We start from the raw sequence: 22,738 nt of genomic DNA, 5'->3' as shown, positions 1-22,738 counted from the left end.
ATATTAAAGGATGCTAGAGATATATTACTTGCTTGTTGTTTCCTCATCCCAGAATCCCTTTAATCTCTGTGGCACACAGCAGGCAGAAAGTGGTGGCAACTAAGAGATGGTGACACATAGGTGTCCCTCCTACCGAGTCCCTAGTGTCTCGAGGGTCAGCTTTTCAGTCTCTTGCTTCCATCTGGCAACATCAGCAGCAAGAAAAAGAAAGATTTTGTCCTGGAAGAGCTGATCTGGTGGAGGCAGCGGCTTTTTCACACAGTGCCCAGCAATCCTCCCATGAATCCCACACTGTTTTCTCCTGCTCTTCTCTTTCCAGTGGTCCGTAGTGAAGGACCAGCATAGCCGTGCAGTGCGGAGAGACGGTAGCTACCCCAGTGCAGGGCACCAGGAACTTCTCCAGAGGAGATAGATCAAATCACCAACATGCTGCAGGCCTTCAGGTTCCCCCTTCCCTTCCTCAAGGATTTGTGTGCGTGTTTATTTTGTCTGTTTTGCCAAAGATAAATACACTGATCTGAGGTCATCCTGACAAATTTTGCAGGCATGATGATTCTTCAAGCCTGCCATGCTATTCCATGTGCTTCAATTATCAATGGGATTGCAGTAAATCAGCTAGGACATCTAAGGACTGTTCCAGAAACATATTTAACTCTTCCCAGAGACGATCATTTATGTGAAGTGATCTCCTGCTTTGATTACAAACCAATTGCACTCCAGAAGCAGAGAAGCATTGTCATCGGACAGAGCAAACAAAGCTGGCAAATGCACACTTAACCTTAACTCTGACCTTTTCTGTCCAGCGATACAGAAAGAGAGTTTACAAGGCCAACATCTGCATAACGTCAGTAGTAGTTCAGATAACTGGTGAGAAGTGAAAGTTTAACACTCTAAATATGGCTCTGCATGGCTTGGCATGGGGAAATACCCAGGCCTAACTGTGGACACCTGGGTGTGAATTTGCAGAGAAGGCTTGCCTGGCTTTATGAAGCAAAGGATTCATACATACACATAGGGCTTGAATGAAGCTGGTTGAGATGGGAGAGGAATTTATTCTGTCTGCTTCTGGTGGAGAGAATGATTTGGATCAAAAGCAGCAGGTTAATAAAGGCAGAAGAGAGTAGGTCTTGGTAGGGTGTTAAACCAGGCGTTTTGGCAGAACCTTTATTTGCATTTTCCTGGTGTCCAAAGAAAGCGTGTACATGTGTTTCCTTTCAGATCATGAACTCGTACAGTTCACAATCAGTGTGCGCGTTCAAACCATGGCCTCTCTGTAACTGATGAAACTGTTTTGTGATTTTGTGAAGTTTCTGTAGAACACTGACTTGATGTAGATCACTTTGTGCTTGGTTTTGTTTTTCCAACATATTATACCTCAGTGTTTTAGCTGACAGACATGTTTCTCTTCTCTGTCAGTCAGGCATGTGTTATAGCACAGACTGAAACATACCCCACTGCTTGAGAAGAAGGATGTATGGGCTGCTCACGGGGATGCTGAAGGGACTACTCCAAGGAGGATTGTGACAGCATGTTCTCAGGAACATGGTGAGGTTGGGGTTGCACATTGTGATGTGCACAGCCCTCGGAGGGATTTCACAAATGTTGTTCATTAGCGGTGACCTGTGCCCATTTGGTCTGGGCTCCTTGCTAGCCAGGTGTGGTCCTATGTCTTTTCCAAGGCACCTGCCGGCCCGGGCGTGTGTTTAGAAATGTTGTTCTCACCAATGTAGATGAGATTTTCAGTGCAGTGCAGCCTCCCAGGTAACACACGAATTCACAGCACATCTGCCAGGGAGAAGGTAAAGCACTCCCACTCCACAAGTGCTGAGCATCACACGCAGAGGTGAAGCTGGCTTGGCTGGGCCCGCTCTGAGGCAGTGCCTGGCCAGGAGAGGACTGACCAGGGCTCTCCATGGCTGTCCCTGCTGAGCGGTGCCATTTTCAGCTGGGCTGTGGCTAGCTGAGCTTCAGCTCTGCTTACTCGGGTCCCACACAGGCCATGTCGTCAGGGAATAACATGGGCCTGGAGACGTGATGTTACGAGAAATCACTCCGAGGCACCTGGCTATCAGCAGAGCAGATGGACCGAGAGCCATGGAGGGGCTCAGGACAGAGACTGGACAAGGTGTTTTTGCAAAACAGCAGCTCCAGAAAAGCAGGCCCTGCAATGCTTTGCTGGACCAGTGTTTCACCCTGCCAGTGGTGGCACCCAGGACGTTGGCTGGCCACTCGCCCAGTTCAGGGTGACGCCACATTCACCTAAGTACAGCCCCCACATCAGGAGCTTGATGTCAGCCTATTGCTTGGTCAGGAGGAGCACTGCCTGCTCCCGGCTGCCCTGCCCACTTGGACGTCCTGCTTTGAATACAGGTTCCTGCTCCTGACGCAGCTGTGAGAAACAGCAACAGCCCTGAGAAGGCCACAGGCGACACAACTGCACCCTGCCGCCGAGCTAGCCCTGCTCCTGCCCTGTCAGGACCTTGGGGCAATCGAAGGATCCCACATGCATCTCCCACTGGGCAGCTTCTCTCCCCCTGGCATGCTCACGCAGGAAAGCCTCAGACATCATCTGTAAAGACAGTCTCAAAGCCAGCAGCAGTCCTGCCTTTCAAGGGAGGCTGTGTCCAAAACAGGACCATTTTTGCCAGCCAGTGTGTGAGCAGGGGTGAGTCACCAGGGTCCTCTGGTACACACCATGACCATGGACAAACACGTTTCACGTTTGCTCAGCTGCTGTTTGACATGCAACAAAGCTGCTGCTGTTGAAAACAGGAGTCCCTCCTCCCCATCACTCCATTCTCAATTTGCTGCCAACTTCCCCCTGGCCCCAGCAGAGCAGTCCCCATCCTCTGCACCACTGAGCTGCCCTCAAGCTCCTAAAAGCCCCGCTCTGGGCCACGGAAGGCAGGAATGAGCTGCTGGGGTGGTTGACAGAGGGGACAGTGACTTGCTGCTGCTTTTTTCAGTGACAGTGCCAGCTTTACTTGTTTGCCAAACTGCTGACTCCCGTGATGGTCATGCACTTGGGTCAAACTGGTATAACGTGGTGCTTCTGCTGGTCCTCTTCACTGCGCAGCCCAGGAGCACCAGCTGGTGCAGGGATCAGTGCAAGGTGCAGGGAGCAGCAGGCAACTGCCCGACCATCAGTTCTGCTATTAGCAGGGACTTATATCAGAGGAAGACGAGAGCACAGCCATTGCACTGGTTGTGAATGTGGTTCCCAACAACAGCAAAGGTTCTGGTGCAGCCCAGGCAGGAAGGAAACCAGCAATTATTGGGATTTCATCTGAAACCACATAAGGGAGCTGGGAAGAGCTGAAGCAGTAGGGACTCTGCCTCAGTCACTCCCAATCCCAGAGGGGCTGTCAAATAGGGACAGAAGCTGGGTCAGAAGTCAAAAAGCAGCAATGGACCTGCAGCTCCACCCGGGCAGCTCATCTCAGCAGTGAGGCTGAGCTGAATGCTGAGGAAGCCTCGTGCAGCCTCAGAGTTTACAGGGAACCTTCTCTGGCCGCTACATAAGTGTTGGTGGGAAGGGATGGGCTCTGATCCATCTTTGTCTGCCTGCCCTAGTCCTGAGCCCTGCGAGAAGAGCAGTTCCCCAACTGCCCTGGGCAATGTGCCTTGGTGCTGCTCAGACCCCTGTGCTGTTAAAGCCAATTCCCAAAAGAGACGAGGGTGCTATGAGTGCTTTGGCGATGCCCCAGCATGGGGAATGCTTTGATGCAGATGATAAAAGTCCCATCCTGTCTGCTGAGCACTGGATTCAAAGTGCCCCCACAGACTGACGCAGAAGGCCAGGTCTGCCTGCTCCTGGGGTGGAGGGTGGATTTGAACATGTCTTTTTCAGTGCATCACTAGGCCAGGCAAGGCTCAAGATGTCCTCTTAGCTTCCTAAAGCTCTGAGGTCGACTCCTACTGAGGAGGATGACTCATGACTGCAAGTCATGGGCAGTGCTCAGAGCTTGGGCCACCAGAGCCAGCTATTACTGATGCCAGGAGGTCTTCTCGGCACCGATGACACAGCCCCGCTGCAGAGAATGTTTCTGGAAACTGTATCACTAAATGAGATTTGGTGCTAGTGTAGAAGAGAGGAGTATTTCTAACAGAAAATGTTCATGAGCAAAACCACTGGAATAGCTCTGACATGCCTCGCATTATGTGGGGATGGATTTCTCATCATGGGGTGCCATAGGAGGGAGCAGGGTTGCTGAAAGCAAGGCTGTCTCTCAGCTGATGGCAGCTGATGGTGCCAGCACAGCTTGGTACCACAGGGTGACCAGTGTGCATGACTGCTCCCTTGGGGCTACTTCTCACCATCCAAGCTGGTGCAGACAGACAACAGGGATGCTGGGGGTGTGGGACCAAGATTGTCTCACCAACGGTACTCCAGCCATCACTCTTTGTAACATAACTGTTCCTCTGAAGTGTTAGCAAAGCAGTTTCCTCAAAAAATAAGAATATTCAGGAAAAAAAACATTTCTGTTCGTGGTGGGTGACAGCATCTTCTAAGTGAGTCACAGGCAGCACTCAGAGCTCAGGCCTCCAGACACGTAGCAAAGGAAGAGGACAGGAATGCAGACGGGCTCAGACACAGCTTCAACAGATTTCAAGTCCCCTTCAAGACGCAGCTAAATGTGGGTTGTTTGGATGGTGCCAGGGGGTCCTCCAGCCCTGTTTTTAAGCATTGGTGATTGTAAGGGAAAGGTGCAAACCTTGATCTGGCATCCACCAAGCTGCAAGCTGCAGCACTGACTCAGAGGCTGCCAAAAGTAGTGGCTGCTTTACCTCTTCCTGCAGGGATGTTCAGTGTTATTGTCTGACACTGTTCACAGCTACGTTTCTTCAGACGGTTTGCAACAGGATTTGGAATTTCATAGAGATGATATTTGAGAGTCAAGACATGCATCCTATGGCATGAGGAGGACCAGATCTGAATGAATATTCAGTGGCTGAAATAACTGCTTCAACTGTCAAGCTTGGGCTGCTCCTGGAAATGAGCAGCATTTGCACATGCCGGTCCTCACATTTTCTGTCAGCTTGCCCTGAACAGACAAGGCTGGATAAACTTTTCCTCCTTGCCCTGTGGCTTAAGAATGGACCAAGAAGTTTGTAAACTCAGCATTGCCCAAGATGAACAATGCTTGGTTGTTCATCTTGGGGAGGTTGCATGGCCTGCCCATAGCCACTCACCCATGGAAGAGCTTAGCTCTCATGCTCAGAACAGCTTGTGTCACTGCTGGGTCGCAGCCTTTATGCCTGTCAGCATGAAAAACAATTTGGAGGCCTTTTCTCCCTGCACAAAATTATCATTGAATAATATCAGGTCCCCTCTGTGATGGTCTATCCGCAGTGCTTAACACAGGAGACAAAGGAGATGCTGTTAGCTGGAGCATAGACCAGCTGTGATAGGGTAGGCTCCCCTAGATTGTGCACTGTTTGTTGGAAAGCAGTAGAATCTGGGAAAAATTGGGTTCCTGAGTGCTGCTCCTGCATCCCAGCAAAGGGAGAGCTGTGGCAGTGAAACCTATGTGTTTCCAGCACTTCCTGCATCAAGGCAGATGCTGAATCTTATAGCCACCACACTGGAAATCATCGTCATCTTCCAAGCTATGCTTCAAGGGAATTTGTAACATCTCCTTTTTCTCTAAACAGGCCTGGCTGACAGCTGACTGCTGCTCTGAGGCTGTTAAATTATTTGTCTGCTAAGAAGGGCTGTGATGTAAGCAGAAGCAGCAGAGAATGTGGGCTTTGAATGCACGGTCATCTGATTGATAGCATCCCCCTTGCTCATGTGGATGTGGTGTATCGCTTGGCCCTTCTGTGTCAGAAGTCAGGGTGAAATGGGCAAATAATTTGGCACACATGGGAGCTGTGAAGGGAAGTGATGGAGCATCCTCATTTGGGATACTTTACAGCTAGAAGGGGCAGATCGCTGTGTCCTTGGCAGGATGTTGTATGTGACTCTAGAGGTCTTTGCTATCTCTGATTCCCGTTGGATGATGGGATGTTGTGTGTAAATTGAATCGGTTTAAGGCAGATGCTCTAACACCTGGGACACTGGACCAGAACCTAGGAGAGTAGAGAATCATTCTTGGGTGGGCTGCAAAGCTTCTTCATTCTTGGACAGTCTCCAACCTCCCTTGGCTCACATGTTCCATAAAGATATATCTCTTCCTCAGGGAAAGTGCAAAGCTTTGCATGGTTCTTCAATATTCTGACTGGTCACAAAGAAGGCCCTACGCAGGGAAGCTGCGGTCCACCTCACCCAGTGTAAGATACCTACCATGAGCCAGTTACCATTAAACTGCCTCTATAGTTGGGGAGGAAAGACAAGCATTCCTAAAGCATGGACTGACTAATTTGGTTTTGAGGTCCCTTCAGGAGAGTTACTCCTGTGAAGGAAATGCAGATAACTGGGTCAGATGTAGATACCTACAGTGCAGGGGTCTAAATCCATGTCCATGGGCAGAACCAGCATCAACTGAGGTTGGTGCCATGGGCTAATGGAGGGCTACAGACTTCCGTGGCAGCAAGGTTTGCCAGTGTCTTCTAGCCACCAGCTTCACTCTGGCATAAGGGGAACAGCACGCATGCATGCAGACTTTACCAGGTACTGAAGGCTATATTTTTCCCTCACAGCAAGAATCTATCTGTGGTGTCCTAAGAAGTGCTGGAATTTGGCGGGAGATCATTGTCCCACGTGAAGCCTTCACTAAACATTTGCTTTGAATGTGAGACATGGTTTGCACAGAGGACATGGAAAAGTCACAACCAATGGCATTTCAGGGAGCCTTGTTCTTTGGGGACTCCTCTGGAAGGGATTATTATTCAGGTCCAGCCCATGTCACGTTGTAGACATGAGATGTTGGCAGAGCTCAGCAGGTTGCTCCCAAGAACAAAAAAAGCTGTTCTTCCCTCTCTTCCCCTTTGAACACCAGCTCTGTCAAGGAAGCTAAGGGACTGTGCTGGTAGGCAGGACATATGCATGCAGCTATATTGTGACTGCCGGAAGGTATGTGTCCTTCTGGCGAGCTGTACTGAGTTTCCAGGAGGGAAGTATGGAAATAAATTTTATATTTTACCTTGTGACACTGGTGTCTATCTTGAAGACAAATTTGCAAAAACAAAGGCGTAGAATATGTTACTAACTCAAAGTACAGGCAGGGTTACCTGAGTGATGGGATGATCTAGCTTGTGCCGTCCTGGGCCACACAGAGGTCTGTAGCCTTGCACAAGGCAGTCTGCAGCGTATGGTGGGCTGTCTTTGCATGCTGTAAATATTGAGAGGTATGTCTAGGAGTCTCTTCTTCATTAGATGTCTAATCAATGTTCTGTAGTTGAGGCCATGCCACTAAGCCACTTCTAGTGACCCTGATCAGTGGTTCATTCCCATCTGCCAGTGCATTGTTTCCAAAAGGAAGGTATACTGGAGATTGCAGGTCCTTGGAGCAGTTCATACAGGGATCATACAGAGATGGCACTAATGTCTCCTTACCACATTATCTACATAATATTACATACCCTCGCTATAGTAAGCATATCTGCATCCAGTGCCAAGACCCGCAGGGTTAGAAATGTGCTGCCAGGCCCTCAGAAGGGTGATGGAGTTGGAAAGTTCTACTCAACCCACAGTGCTAGGACGGTGGAGGACCTCTCAGTTTCAGGGGTATCAGAAGATAGGGCATGAAAGAGGGGTACGAGCCTTGGCCCTCGCATAGTAGAGTCAGTAGCATTTGGATCAAAGCCTAGCAAAGGCTGAGCCCAAGGGTAGTCATCAGCTATTAGCTGTCCAAGAGACCTGGAGAAGTGGCTTATTCTAATACTGAAAACTGTGCAGTATCTATAGGCTTAAAAACCTTCCGGAGGCCATAATCTCCTGCTGGCTTACAGGGTCTCATCGTGTCCCTGCAGGTGGCAGCTTTCGTGCAATATCAGTGGCAGGTGCTTTTGCGTTGAACTTTTTTTTTACACTGAGGGTGTTCCTGCGTCACCAAAGACAGAGATGGCACCTACCACTTCTGAGGACCTTACCAATTTCTGCTTTAGGCAGAAGTTTAAAGGCTTCTGGAGTAATTATGGGAGCTAGTCTGGCTTCCGCACCAAATGTCATGCACACAGTCACAGGTTCACACACCAAAACACAGAACTGTATACAAATTTAGGACAGAAGGGACCTGTGGAAGTCTCTCCAACCTCCCATTCAAAGTAGGGTCAACTTCAAAATTAGATCAGGTTGCTCAAGACATTCTCCAGGCAAGCTCTGATCATCTCCAGGACGGATATCCCACAGCATTTCTGGGCCACTGTTCTTGGCCTGCACCACTCTCACAGTGACTTTTTTCCCCTAATAACCAATCAGAATTTCTCTTGTTGCAACTTGAGACCATTGCCTCTTCTTCTATTGCCGTGCATCCCTGAGGGGATTCTAGCTCTATTTTCTCTATAATCCCATTGTAGATGTACAGTTCCTCCTCATGTCCTCAGGATGCTTGATTTCTCTCAGATATCTCTTAGCCAATTTGAGTATTCTTCATTTTTGTTCCTTGCCCTTAAACCTGAACAAATCGAAAAAGCAACCAAAAATGTAGACACACATCCCAAATCTTAGAGTGCACACTGATACTTGGATGTGGCCAAAATACATGTCATAATGTCAAAATCATTATCTTCTGCGTGGTTTCTCTATGGCCAGCACCACTGCACCACTGTATAGAACTCAGTTTGCTTTCATGTTTCAGTTGTGTCTGGGAATGAATTGATAGAAGATGATACCATGGCGGCTATCTAATAAACAACAAAGCAGAAAAGACCTTTATGGACAAAGTATTTATCATACTTACAATTTATTTCAGAAACCTCTGAACCCACCTTACTCCACTTTCTTGACTTATAACAGGTCCTTCACCCTCGCAGAATACCGGGTAGCAATATCCAGCTGCAGGAGGTAGTGCTGGATACTCAAACCCAGCCTCCGTCCCAGCCAGCACCCTTTGCCCACACATGGACTCTCTGAGCAACTCTTTAGGCTGAAGCCATGAGGCTGCTATTACAGGTGCCAGGCAGGGATCAGTCTGTCCCAGGCGCTAGGGTACTGCCTGCATCAGAACCAGCCCTGCCCTGCTCATCTGTCTGCAAAAGAGAGGTCTGGGTAGGTGCAGGCTACACAGCTCCTCCCTGGCAGTCGTCCTTGGCTTGGGGCACTTTGCTGCACCAAGGCTGGTCCAGCAGCAGCAGGGATCAGTGCCAGGTGTATGTGCTACACACAGATCCCCGGCACATTATCCCTGATAGATGTATTAGTACCTCAGGAAAATCCTCCATCTTTTCCTGACACTCTCTCTCTCACAGTTTTACAGCTACGGCTTCAGCAGAGAAGGACCCGTGAGCAGCTGGCAGACCAAGGCATCATGCCACGTGAGTATCTTTTCCTGCCTTTTTCACCCACTCCTGGCTCAGAGGAGCTGTGTTCATCTTGGACACTGCTGGAGCACTGTGTGGCACCAGCTGCCTGCTCAGACCCACTCAGCTCTGAGCAGATTGCTACCGGGGGGAACTTTGCTTCCTACCCTGTAGAAATATTATGGTCCTGGTGCTGTACAACGGTGCCCAGCATTTGCCACACAGATTATAATGTCGCTGCTCAAACTGAAGTCAGCAGAGACGCTTAGCTTACACCATCCAAAAATTCAGCTGCAGAGGTCCCTGTAGCAGGACAAGGATGTCCCTGTAGCCAGACAAGGATATCCAACTCCAAGCAGAAGACTCACAAAGCTCTTCACATAGGCAAGGGCAGAGAATCTCATGTCCTCCTGTAAAAGTCAGGAACCTCTGTGGCAGGATCAGACCCACAGAACAAGGAAGAGGTAGAGAGGGCCCATTCCAGGAGGTTGTGGAAGAAGGAAGCGGTGGGTAACTGCCTTGGCCCCAATGTGGAGAGGCAGCCCCTAGATGAGTGAGACATACCCAGATCTGTGCCTGTGCCCAGCCAGGAACCCACAGGGCAGAACTGTCAGTGTACACTTGAGGCCAATGAAACCCCACCTGGGCCTGCCTGCTGCAGACTGCTGAATGGCTGGTGATATCCGTGCTTTCCCTTCTCTGACCACGTTCATCCTTGCTAACCTGGCATTCAAACCTGAAGGACAAGCTCCAGGCCGGTACTATCATGTAAACATTCAGCATCAGAAAGCCAGATGCTAGAGCCCAAAAAGTAAGTGAACAAAAATGCTGCACCTGCAGGTGTATCATGAAACCTGTAGCACCATTGGAGAAATTACGTTGGGAGCTCAGCCCTGCTCGATGGATAACTCCATCCTGACCTAGCCTCAGGCTCCATGTGCATGACTCTGTGATTAGCTGGGACTCAGGTAGAGGATTATCCTTTCTGCCTTATCAAGGGCCCCTTGGGTTCACTGCTAAGATCACAACTTTCCAAAGGCTGTGTCACTTTTGTCTCTTCTGGCTAACCTCAAAGACTGTGATGCAGCTCTTGTCTAAACAGCAGAACAACAACTCACTAAGAGCATGGCTCTAGCACTGCTTGCTGCACCCTACCTGTCCCTCTGCCCTTCTCATGTAGCTGCCTTCCTAAAGGACCATGTCAAGGTAGCCAGCAACAGGCGCTTTCTCAATACACTATTGCCAACATCAAGCATTGAGAAAACTTGAGCAGGATGACAAAAACCGTGACTGTCAAAATGATCACACAGTTTTAAGAGTGATAAATGCAGGTTCTTTCCATTTTTCTTCTGTTTATTTCTTTAAGCGTTCAGATTTTATGCTGCCTGCCACCAAAAGCATTTTAATCACAGGACTCCAGGAGCTGGAGCTTTAAGCAAAATATTGTGACATTTGTGATAGCATTGCAAGCACTGGAAATACAGTCAGTGGCCAGAAATATGTCTAACGTCTCCTGAACTGCTAAGTCCACTCTGTAAAAGCGGGCACGCTCAGACAAGGTGCAGGACACCCCATTGCACACGTACTGAGCGGCAGTGGCAACTAAGAGGTTTGCGTACCTAACGCTACTCTGCGGGGCCCAGTCCATGGTCCTGTGCTTTTACAAATGACACCTAATGTTTAAAACCTTACACACTGCAGACCACATGTTAGGCCCAAGTTATTCGATGGCAACTGAAGGGTATTTTCCTGTTACCTACAGCTTCTTTACACTCCCAACTTCTAGGCTGAAATTTTGTAGTCTGGTTTCTGTCCAAGAAGGTCATTTTGGGAAGCTGGAGCACAGTTCACTCACTGGAAGTAATAGAAGAAAAGGCACTTCCGCCATTATAAAAACAAACATGCAGAATTTAACTGCTGAATTTGACCTCAGGAGGAAGTTTCAGATGTTAACGTTTAATACATGGGAGCCACAGCCAGCTTCCCCATGGTTTGGGCATGTGCAGTCATACCTTATGAAAAACAAGTCTTTGTTTAACCGTATCTCCCCATGCCCTGTTGCCTCTGAGGACCAGCAGATGAGGTGAGCACTAGGAGGTGCACTGGGACAGGATTTCAGTTCACATGCATTGCAGGAGGGCGAGAAATGAATCCAGATGGCTGTAACCCACAGTGGTTGAGCATAACTCTTCTGGAAAGAGAAAAGATGGGCATTGCTGTTCTCCATGGTGAGAGCCAGGTTTGGTAGCAGGCTCAGAGCATGCACTTGATCCCACATTAGATTTTGCAAAAGAGCTGTTTTCAACCCATTGCATGTATTTTCTGCTGATATAATCCCAAGACAGAGAAACTTTGTTTTTCTAACTGATCCATTTTATACAGAGACCAGAAAGAGATGGAAGGTCAGAGTAACAGAATAGCATTGGATAAAAGCTTTGAGGGCTTGTAGAAAACCTTGTAGGAAGGGGAGTTGATGACTATATGCAGAGCCTGCTGAACTCTTCAGCAGAGCAGCTATAGCAGAGTAAGTGTGAAATATTAGAGTAAGTCCTAAGAAGCTGGCTGGATTTTGGTATCCAAGAGAATACCGCAGGGAGAAGTATCAGTGTTACCTGAGCATAGCGCAGTGAGATGGATGTCCTTACCAAAGCCTAGTCTGTGTTCGGCTTGACTGGAAAAGATTAATGCCATTGCATACCTGAGCTTTGTTCACACTCTCTTGGATGTTCCTCTAAGAAATGTGAAACCTTCAGATGGTACCATCACTGGAGAAGGCAGGAAACTGCCTAAAGGAGGATGCTCAGGTGCAAAAGGTAGCAGCATTGCACAAGACTTCAGGTTCAAAGCTGGACTCTGATTGTCAGATGTTTTCAGGTTGTAAATTGAACAACTGGCTGGCAAAACAATCAACACTGCTGAAAAAGGCTCTGCAAATAAAGACAGGCACAGACTGGTAGGCAAGAGAAGCCTCTGGGTCCCTTCAGCCCTATGACTCTGTATGGAGAAGCCAGTTTCAAGGGGAGCAAGGGGAGAGCCAATTTCACTGAGACACAGTCACGCTCCTGATGCATAGGAGTGCAGGTGAGAGCAGAGCCTGCCCTGTTCTTCAGACTCACTGAATAGGAAGTTTCCAGTTCTTGCAATAACACATGCAGTTTTGTCCTAGTGAAACTGGTACAGACCCAGCAAAAGCATTTTAAATCAAGAGCATCCCTGTGGGGTCACTTGCAGAAGGGCAGGCTTTAGGGCTGAGCAGGGATGAACCCTTCTTCAAGTCTTGCACAGATGCCTTACCCAGATCCCAGCCAGACCCTACTCACCTACCCAAAAGGAGGGGGAGGCAGCTTGCAGGATCAAGGATTCCTCAAGGCAAGGTTCCCCCTACTATGACGGGCTGCAGAAATAGTGGCGCTTGAAGTAAAGACCCTCTTGCTGTATGCAGCCACCACCTCATCCTCCAACTCAAACCTTAAAGGCAATAGTCCTAAAATTATCAACACCAAGCACAGCAGCTCTGCCCTGTTACCTCCAGACCGTCAGCCGTTTCAAGCTGACATGCCATCCCCTGACAAGTTGTCTGAATAACCAGTGCTAGTGATGTCTTTATTTGTTTTGCAGACTAATACAAGCTGCAGCATCCACATAATTCCTCCAAAAATCTTGGTAAATGACTAAATTCTGCAACATTTTCCTCTTGAATAGCACGGCGTTTGCCTAGAGCACACTCCCAACATCAGTACTTCACAGTGAGCAGGGCTGTAAAAGTCATCTCTCTTGCTAACTTCATTTTCTCGTGTGCACCATTTTATTTTGCTTCTGATTAAACCAGCTGTCACAAGTCCTCGTGGCTGCTCACCAGAGCATGGCACAGTAACGCTAGCTTGTCTGTATGTCCGCTTTCCAAATGTTAGGAGCAGGAATGTGCCTTCTGTGTTTTACCGTGATTCATTGGAGGTTACGGGGGGTGCCCTGGGAGTTGCCTACCAAAAGCCAATTCAGAGGGCCCCCAAACATTTCCTGGCTGCCCTCAACCTTCTCTTCATCCTCCTCTAGACTGATGGATGATAACATGTCCTGTGTGAAAATAATTTCTGTCCTTATTGGATCCCATTCAGACGATAGAAAGGGAATTCCTATTGCCAAACAAAGAGTTGTAGCAGACTGTTTTTGTGGGTGAGGACACCTTCCCCTTCCCTGTCCCAATGGGAACAGTTAATTTTGCCTGCTTACACAGCCAAAAAAGAATTTTTTCAGGATCTGAGAAATATTAACCCCTTCACCGTGCAAATTCTGCTCCTATTTCTACTGAACCAAAGTAAACAAGGAAATGTGCAAGGTTCTCCATGACTCCAATACAGACTACTTCATGGGACTGGTGTTCACTGGTCCAAGAGCCAGGGATCATTGGCTTTTTTTCAGGATCCCCTCTGGGTTAATCCTCCTTGGTGTCAGGAGATGCTGAGGGCATGGTCTGCTGCCTGGTACCTGGCCAGGCAGCTGCCTGCCCAGGGAGGCCCCATGTCACACAGATGCTTCTGGGCAGGGGACAGGACAAATGTCCAGTGAGAGATGGAGGGGTAGTCAGTGATAGAAGAGGGGCAAAAGACCACAGCTCCGGGGCCTTGCCTTGAAATACCGTCACTGGAGGCTGTGCCCATACGACCCCAAAAGGCGAGGCAGGTCTTTTCAGTTTTCCTGCTGGCCTCGAGCCTCAGTCACCTGCAGGTTTTACTTGCAGGTAAGGTCCCCTCTCACGTTGTTGCTCTTCCCAGATCTGGGGCTGTGGTGCCTTCCACCACCTCCAGGAAGCACTCCAGGGAAAAGCCGCATCTGCTCTACGACGTGTCCCACAGAGCACTACATTTCAAAGCCTGCACCCCCTCCCTGCCCATGTGCCTCCTGCGCTCCCCATGCTCTCTGTCCCCCCTGCTCTCTTGCCATGGACTGGCTGAGAGCACGGGATTTCCCAGAGCTTTCCTGAGTTATTTTTAGTTAGCGCAATAAAGAGAACGGCTAGTTTGTGTTGCTATTTTTATAGCACTCATTAAAATGCTGTTGCTGAATATCCTGGTGGCTGCTTGCTTCCGCTCCTGTGCTGACTGCTCCTCTTTCTTTCCTGTTGCAGCACTGAAAAGCCCATCTGCATTCCATGAACAGCGAAAAAGTCTGGAGCGAGCCAAGGTAACTCCTGCAGCCGCCCCGATGAGGGAACTTGCTTGCATGAGTTGTGGGGTTTGAAAGCACCTTCCACCACTGTCTCCTCCTCTGGCATCCTCCATTCAGGCCCTGTGGCCAAGGATGAGGGTCAGGGCATCTCCCCTTCTTGCAGACATGGTGAGGCCAAGCCAGGGTTCACAAATGCTCTGGAGCACCCTTCTCCAAGCAGGGAAGGTTTAAAAGGGCAGAGGGGCCATCTGTGCCCTGAACTATGGGATGTAAAATCCAGCCCCTGGGTTTTACAAGAGGCTGTGGGTAGGCTGTAGTTCAGCATGGCATTGGCAGTCCTTCTAGCAAATGTCCAACGAGCTGAAGTGCTGTTTTCCTCCACAGGCCAGGTCCACAGCCCGCTCCTTGCTGTGCTGGCTGCTCTCCCCTCCTGCTCAAGTCAGCGGGGTTAGAGCAGGGCCAGCAGCAAACAGGGCTGATGGAGCCTAACTATTTAGCAAAAGTGCAGGAGGAATGCAGATGCCCTTTGCCACCTGGAATGAGTCCCCAGGGAGCTCACACTTGTCATCAGATAGGAGCCTGGCTTTTAGCTCGGCAGTGCAGCTTGGCTATTACGACACACAACATCCAAGGGGCTAAGTGGGCCAGGCTCCCACCAGCCTTGCACTCAGGCTTCCCTAAATATTGCTGAAGGCAGAGATAAGATAAGTAGCCATTTCCACAACACATCGAAACTCTGTGATGCGATCACTTTTTGGGAAATCACACTGGTTTTGCAAGCACCCGCCATCCAGCGTTGGTCAAGCTGGAGGGATGTCCATGGAAAAGGGAACAATCAGTCATGCAGGTTTTGCTTGAACAAGAGTTTGTTCCATTAATCTGCAAAACGTGCTTGCAGTCACATGGAGAAGGACCTTTGCAAAGAAGAATGATTGTGAAATATGGAGAAGTGCTCTTCTGAACTTAAACACACTCCAAATCACTTGCCCCAAGTCTCCTGCGGTAATAAACAGCTAGCGTAAGAAACACAATATGACTCTGAAAAATTAGTATGCTTACAAAATTTCAAGCAATCCAAAGTATCCTTGAAGTGTCATATATTTTACAGTTTAAGTATACATTTTTGTCTCTTTGTCTTTCTCTTCAAAAGCTTTCACTGGCTAGTTGCCTGGGGAAAAGGGAAAGATGTTCTAGTGTATCCCAAACTGCATGCATTTTTGGAGCATGCTAACGAAGACACTAATGAGCACAGCCCAAAACAAACATATATTCCTTTGCAAGGATGCCCTGCTTAGAGCTGTGACAGAGAAGGAGCAGCGGCTGTTTCCAGATAATTACTCAATGGCATTTGTTGTTTAGCTGATATTCCTCCAAACTGATGTTCTGCAAACAGAAAGCAGATAACAATAACCACTTTCATGTGTTTTGAAAGCTCTTCTGCTTCAGCTGATGCTAAAAAAGAACACATATGAAGTCTTTCTCCACCATTTGCATCCCAGTGACACAAATGCAGCTTGTAAACAGCAAAAGTCAAAAGGAACAGAAATCACAGCAGAAAGTCAGGCTAACGCAGTGTGAGTGCTGGGTTCAACATGAACAATGCCACATCTGTAGCACAGGAATTCAAGCTTAGCCCAAGCCAGGACCTGATCTGAGGGTTAGCTGAAAATGCATTAGGTGAATTTAATTGCACTAAGTGCAGACACCAGCTTGCTCTGACCTGGCACAGGAACCAGGCAAACGTACACATGGTCCAAGCAAGGGATTGTGTTGATGAAAATAAGCTGGGGAAAAATATGAGGGGGAAGGGTAAGGAATTGTAAAGACTTCAGTAAATAAAATGTCTATTATTTGTTTAAACATGTCACTGGCTATGTTAGAGGCTGGCATCAGGCCAGTGCAGCAGACTTTGAAGTCAGTGTCCTATAATAGATTGCTGGATGGGAGGACAGAGAGCAGGCTGACTTTCCTGAGGCAGTCTGGCTCAGCAGGGCTTTAGCACTTACTCCCAGCACCCCAGCAAGCATGGCAGGGAGGGACTGCAGGGGACAGCTGTCGTGTCTCTGCCCCAGAGCAGAACGGCCCCATCTGGGTCATTCCTGTCAGACGTGTGACCACCAACGGACATCCCACCCCCCAGCAACCTGCTCCAGTGCTCTCTAGCCTGTGCTGTTAGCAAGTGTCCCCCGATTCCCAGCCCAAGCTGTTCTGTTGAAGTTTAAGCCCATTACTTTTTCTCCTATATGCATGCACATGCAGAACTGTGTATCTTTTTTCTTGTAGCACTTTTAAAAAGTATTTTGCATCCTGTTTCCCGACAGCCATCTCATCTCTGGACTGACCAACCTCCCCTCCCTTCAGCCTCTTCTCATTGATCCCATCTCTGGCTCAATAACGAGTTCTGTAGGTATCGTCCAGACCTTTCCCATGGACCCTTCCAGATGCAGGGCACAGAATGGGGTCTTGCTATTCCTAGGGCCCATCTGACATCCTTCGTTGTATCTCCTAGAAAGCTGCCTGCTGGTCTGGGCGTGGTTCAGCTGCTGATCACTAGATTCTCCAGAGCTTTTTATATTTTTTTCTCTATTTATGGACTAACCAATTTCTGCCTAAGGCCACTGTCCAGTGACCACTACAGAAGCATCTCTGGTGGATTAGGTCTTCATCCACCCCAGTGCTTAATCAGCTGACTTAGCTGTGGCTAACTGTGACCTGAATGCAGTCCTTTCCAAATGTCCTTCTTGAAATTGTAGCAAATGTATTTCAGATCATTTCTTCAATTATTGCAAATCATGTTGCATTGTAATCTGTTAGCCTTGAATGATTCAGAGTTAAGGAGTATGTCTTCTATCATCCAAGGCATTAATGAATATATTGACTAGTAGGAAAAATTGCTGTGTAATGTGATTTGATATATTCTTCTGTTTAGACTGTGAGCCATTCCTAATTCCTCTGGTGACCCACAGCTATGCTCCTTTTTTATGTTAGTCTTACCCAGACCAAATTTCTCTGGCTTGCATATGAGAAAGCCATGTGAGATAATGTCAAAACATGCTTAAAGTCAAGCTACATGACATTCATTGTTTATTCCTGTAACAGAAATCTGTCATTTCTCCATAGAAGGAAATTAGGTTGGTGTAATGTGGTTTGTTCTTGATGAATACATCCTGGCTGTTACTCACCTCTTTGCTATCTTCAAAATCCATTTATATAGATTGTTTGATTACTTGGTCCAATATCTTGCTGACTGGTTTATAATTTCCTGGTTTCTTCTCTCCGTCTCTTTTAAAGCAAGACATTATGCTCTCCTTTGCCCAGTTTCCTGGAGGCCCACAGATAGTTGCTATTGATCTAGCCTTGTGTATCTCAAACTGTTTGGGAACATTCAACTCATCTGAATATTCTCCAACCTGCTTCTAACCTCAAAACTGGAGCTTCTTCTCTTTTGTTGCTGACCATTCTTGGCTTAGTCATCTGACTGATAAATAGCCATTTATCTTTTTAGTGAGGATGGTTTAAAAAGGCATTAAATCCTGTAGCCATCTCAGCTGCATGCACAATTATTTCTCCTGTTTATGGAACATGGATAGCACTTTCCATTGCCTTGTCCTGGCCACAGAAGTCCTTATAAAATCTTTTTCGCATGATCCTGTACATTTTGTACTATGGGTTTTTCAGTTTTGCTCCAGCTGCTTGTACTATTCTTTTATATTTATCCTTAAATTCTATATTTAACCTCTTTGAACTATGTACATTTTTTGCACTATTTCTTCTTGCACTCAACTTAGCAAACAGCTAATAATTTTCCCAAGTTGTGCTCTAGCTTTTCTTCACCAGGGGATAAGCTTATATTTGTATTCTTGAGGTCAGCTGCCCTCAACACTGACTTCCTTGGCCCTAATGGACAGCATTATTGTAGCTCTGCGTGCCTTTCTGTTCCTAAAGCCATGAGGATGTTGGCACAAGGCTCCAGGACCATGCTGATCACAAGCTCAGCTGCACTGATCTGCAAAGTGAATTTTCCCAACCCCACATCATAGCTGGGGTGAGGAACCACAGAGCACAGGAGCTGCGGAACTGCAGGAAGGCTGACCTGGCTAGAGAGTCTGGGTATCTTCATGGCTTGCTCAGCCTTATATCTCACTCCAAAGTGCCAGGCTTCCCACAGAAGCCCTTGTTAACAGTACACTCTGGAGCTGCCTTGGTGCAGCTCTCAAAGGCGACATGGTATGATAAGCTAAGAGCAGATCCACCGCTCCCAGTGAATAGGTCTCATCCTTCCCATGAGCTCTCATAATACTTCAAGCATCACAAGCCCAAGGGAAATTGGAAAGGACACAGCTTAGAAGTAGGTATAGTGAACAGTCAGCAGCTCCATGAACATTGTTCCCTTTGTGAAGAACTTCTGCCCAAAACCAAGCCAGTGTCTGAGTGAAAAAAATGCCAATTAAGAGCTCACTCAGCGCAGCTTGTAATAAACCCCAAAGAACCGTGGGATGGCACGGGGCAGACGCTCTCTGTACCTTATTGCTGCCCTAGCCAGGTAACTCTCTGCATTTGTGTTCTGCAGACTGAAGATTATCTCAAGCACAAGATCAGAAGCAGGCCTGAGCGATCAGACCTGGTCAATATGCACATTTTACAAGGTAAGACTGCCTGAGCTTCTCCCCCATACTCCTTGTGTCTCCTGCCTTGTGACTTATGTCTCTCCTGCTCCACTTGGGTTCCCTTCAGGACTCTCATCATGATTAACTTTGCCCCAGCTGCTCATGAGAGGCAGATTCAAATGGGACACATGTAGTATGGAATTCAGTCCAGACCTGGTCTCTTCAGAAGGCAGGACACACATTTATTCCCTGACAGAAGCAGACCCAAGGCCATCTAATCTTTGTCCCATCTCTGGCAGGGACCAGCATAAGATGCTTTAGAAGACAGTGGGGTAGAGAACAGTTGTGAGAGAGGACACTGTTAGACAGAGGTGCTGACGTCTGATCCTCATGAAAAACACACCCAGGGCATTTGTTGTCCAGGGCACTAAAATCCCTGTAGCAGGTGGTTGCAATACCCTGCCAAAGGTGGACATCTTTTCTTTTGCCATAATTCTGGACATTATATGTGACAATTCATGGCGGTGCAGTCAATGAAGCACAGCCATATGAAAAGGCTAAGCTCTGCTATCAGTCTGTGAACCACAACGGCTCTCCCCTCTCCCATCCTGGTGTCCCTCAGCCAGAGACTTGGCATGGCTCTGCTGCATCCCATCACAAACAGCAGAACACTGCGGTGTCCCTCATTATCTCCAGAGATAACGAGCTCCTTAGAGACAGGGAGGATGTGCAGCCTCTCTCCTCGAGTCCTGTCAGTCACCTGGAAGAAGCAGATTACTCTCTGGCAACTCTAAATGCTGGCCTCTGCTCTCAGCATGGATGAAGTATTTCTTTTTCCTCTGGCACGCAGGAGGGCTGAGCCAGGGGCCCGTGCTGGTTCAGTGCCGCTGCCTTGCTTTTCCCTTGGGTCTCCATCCCTAAAATTAGCTAGCACCATTGATTGTTTAACAGGTGGAAAGTGTCTTTCCCTTAGGTTAAATAATAGAAGCAATACAGACTGGAGTTGGGGCCCAGGGGCTGTAAACCAGATGTGGAGGCAGCTGCAGCCACCGGGCATGGACAGGGCCAGCCAGACACAGCCGGAGGAGCGGTGGAGCAGAGACTGCCTGGCTGTGTATTGAGCAAGCTGGTTGTGCTGCCCCACACATACCTCTTGGCCAGAGCCTCTGCTCACACCTCTGTCTGTCAAGCTCTGCGTTTCGTGGAGGTGTGCCCTGGCGTATCATGGACTTACGTGTCCATTTGGTTCATAACAGGACCTAGAGGTGATTGAAATTGGCCAGCTGAGACACTTTGCATCATCTAAATGCCTTACAGGCACACCTTCTGTTACTGTTCACCTCAAGGAGCTCATGTGTGTTCACTGCCCTACATAGTCTGAGGCCAGAAGTGACCTTAGATCAGCTCTCCTGACTTCCTGCAGAGAATTTTTCCCTGTAGCTTGTGTTGCCTACAGTATGTATTCCAGAATAGTGTCCAGTCTTTGAAGATAGCACAACCTAGATGCAGCCCTTCTTACTTTAGACCCCCAAGGGTATAGGCATGGTCTAGTTTAGAATCCCGCTACCTCACTGCTCACGCCTGTGCCACCAGAGGAGCCAGATCACCTTTGTTCAGGAAATTTTTCTGTTTAATTGGCTACTCTTCTGTCACCACTCAATAATTGAGGACTTCTCAGCTGGGTTTGGTAGGGCTGTAGCCTCCAGATCTAGCTGCCTTTCTTATGCTCCTCTCTGGCTTGTTTTTCCCCTGAAGGCCTGGAGCACTGTAGTCATGCCGCCTCCAAATGTCCACTCCCAAAGACTCACCTTTTGATCTTCCAGTGTAAGCCATTTATTCCAGCTGTCAAATACTGTTAATGTTATTTTCTCCAGCGGTTCCCCAGAAGTAAGGATCCATCTGCATTAACCCACAAGGGCCAATGGGCTCCAGGCAGGCAAGAGCTGGAGTCCACTTTGGCCTTCATGTTAGTCGCAGCTTGTTAATGAAGTTTCCATTGCAGATCATTCCTGGGCCTTGGGGAGGATGCTCCAGCTGCAGGCTGGGTTTGCAAGCCTAAGCTAGTAGACAGAGGCTCTTGCTTGGGAATGGAGAAGCTGGACCTAAGGTTCAGAGGAGGACCCATGTCCCAAACGCCACCAGCCCCATCCAGTCCAGCATCCTGCCTCCCAGCCTCAGAGCAGCTCCTGCTGTGCCATGCTTAGGTTTTGGCCGCAGCCCAGAAAGGCTGTGCTGAAGGGGAAGCACCTTCTCACTGAGCACTGTGCTTACAGATGCCCCAGGTCCTGAACTGATGCTTTCCATTTGGCCTTTTAGACTCAGCTGCAGAGGGGTCCATTCAGTCTACTCAAATGAAGCTGAAAAGAGCCCGACTGGCAGATGATCTCAATGAAAAGATTGCTCTCAGGCCGGGTCCTTTGGAGCTGGTGGAGAAGAATATTATTCCTGTCGACTCAGCTGTGAAAGAGGCCATAAAAGGTAGTGGAAGTGAATGTGCATGTTGTGTTGTGTGCATGGCACAGGGCAGGGGCTGGCAAGGTTACGGGGATGTACCACAGTGACTGCAGAAAGTGACCAGCCTGGACTTAAGAGCTGCATTTATTGCTTAAATTTTATTATTTTCATAGTAAGCAGCCCAGTCCAGCACAGCCTGTGCTATCTTATCCAGACCTATGAAAAGAGAGCTCTCATCTTCTTAGAGCAATGACCATGGAAACGTGCACAATTGCTCAGCTATGTCTCCTCAGAAAGAACCTCCCTTCTTAAGGCTCTGGGCATATAAATGATACTGCTGGAGACAGGACATTCCTTCCTCCCTCGCGTGGGAGAGGACCTGGGTGCACACGAGTGGTTGTGAGGCCAGCCTGAATTCTCCCACTTGTGCCCTGCCAAGCTTTTACATCCCAGTAGGTGAGGGTGAAGTGGCCCCAGTTTTGCGAGGCTGCAGTTCTCTTTTTTTTTCCACTGATGCTGATGGCATGCAAAGCCCAACAGAGTAGGATGCTGCATCGCTGGGTGGGGAAGCATCCCTGGGGTGCTAAACTGCTGGAGAATATGAGGAGCAACCTACCCCAGAAAGCAGGGTACACTCCTACCTACCAGTACTCAGAACTCGATTTATGCCTATGCTTGGTTTTCCTCCATCACCTACCCCCCAGCTGGAGGAGGGAGGCAGAATCCCCCGCAATTATTTGCCCCGTGTTGCCGCAGGGAGGCTGGTGCGGGAGCCGACACAAAGCAAAAAGGTGACTCAGATTTTGACTCAGGCCCCAGTGCCAGGGACAGGGAGATCCAAAAGAAGAGAAAGGATCAGGAAAGCCAGCGGGGTCCTGCAGTGCCAGGACAGCAGCCCGTATTTTTGAAGCCTGGGGCCATCTCCGCATGTCCAAATTGGCCCTCAGGTCTCAAGTGAGGCACTGAGAGATGCTCTGCCCCCTGGGAACTCCTTGTTCTGTTGCTCCTGGTTCCTCAATTCATGGGATTACTTCTGTTGGCATAATCCCATGTTACGTGCCTGTTCTGGGGCTCAGAGAAAGCTGGGGACAGTGGCAAGGCTCTGGGTC

The 22,738-nt window shown here is 48.5% G+C and overlaps 1 protein-coding gene across 1 annotated transcript in view; it reads left to right on the top strand.

Annotated features, from left to right (window-relative positions):
• The first annotated feature begins 9,395 nt into the window (after positions 1-9,395).
• The window catches only part of MYOCD (myocardin), a 28,135-nt gene continuing 14,792 nt past the window's right edge, over positions 9,396-22,738 (top strand). The window contains exons 1-4 of the mRNA XM_075169767.1: positions 9,396-9,417; positions 14,528-14,583; positions 19,139-19,214; positions 21,492-21,653. Of these exons, the coding sequence (XP_075025868.1) occupies positions 9,411-9,417; positions 14,528-14,583; positions 19,139-19,214; positions 21,492-21,653 (301 nt within the window). The 5' untranslated portion in view covers positions 9,396-9,410. The remainder of the gene's footprint in view (positions 9,418-14,527; positions 14,584-19,138; positions 19,215-21,491; positions 21,654-22,738) is intronic.

This window comes from Calonectris borealis, chromosome 20 (assembly GCF_964195595.1).
Source record: "Calonectris borealis chromosome 20, bCalBor7.hap1.2, whole genome shotgun sequence".
NCBI lineage: Eukaryota > Metazoa > Chordata > Aves > Procellariiformes > Procellariidae > Calonectris > Calonectris borealis.
Note: the sequence above shows the minus strand (reverse complement) of the source record. Positions and strands in the feature narration are given on the sequence as shown.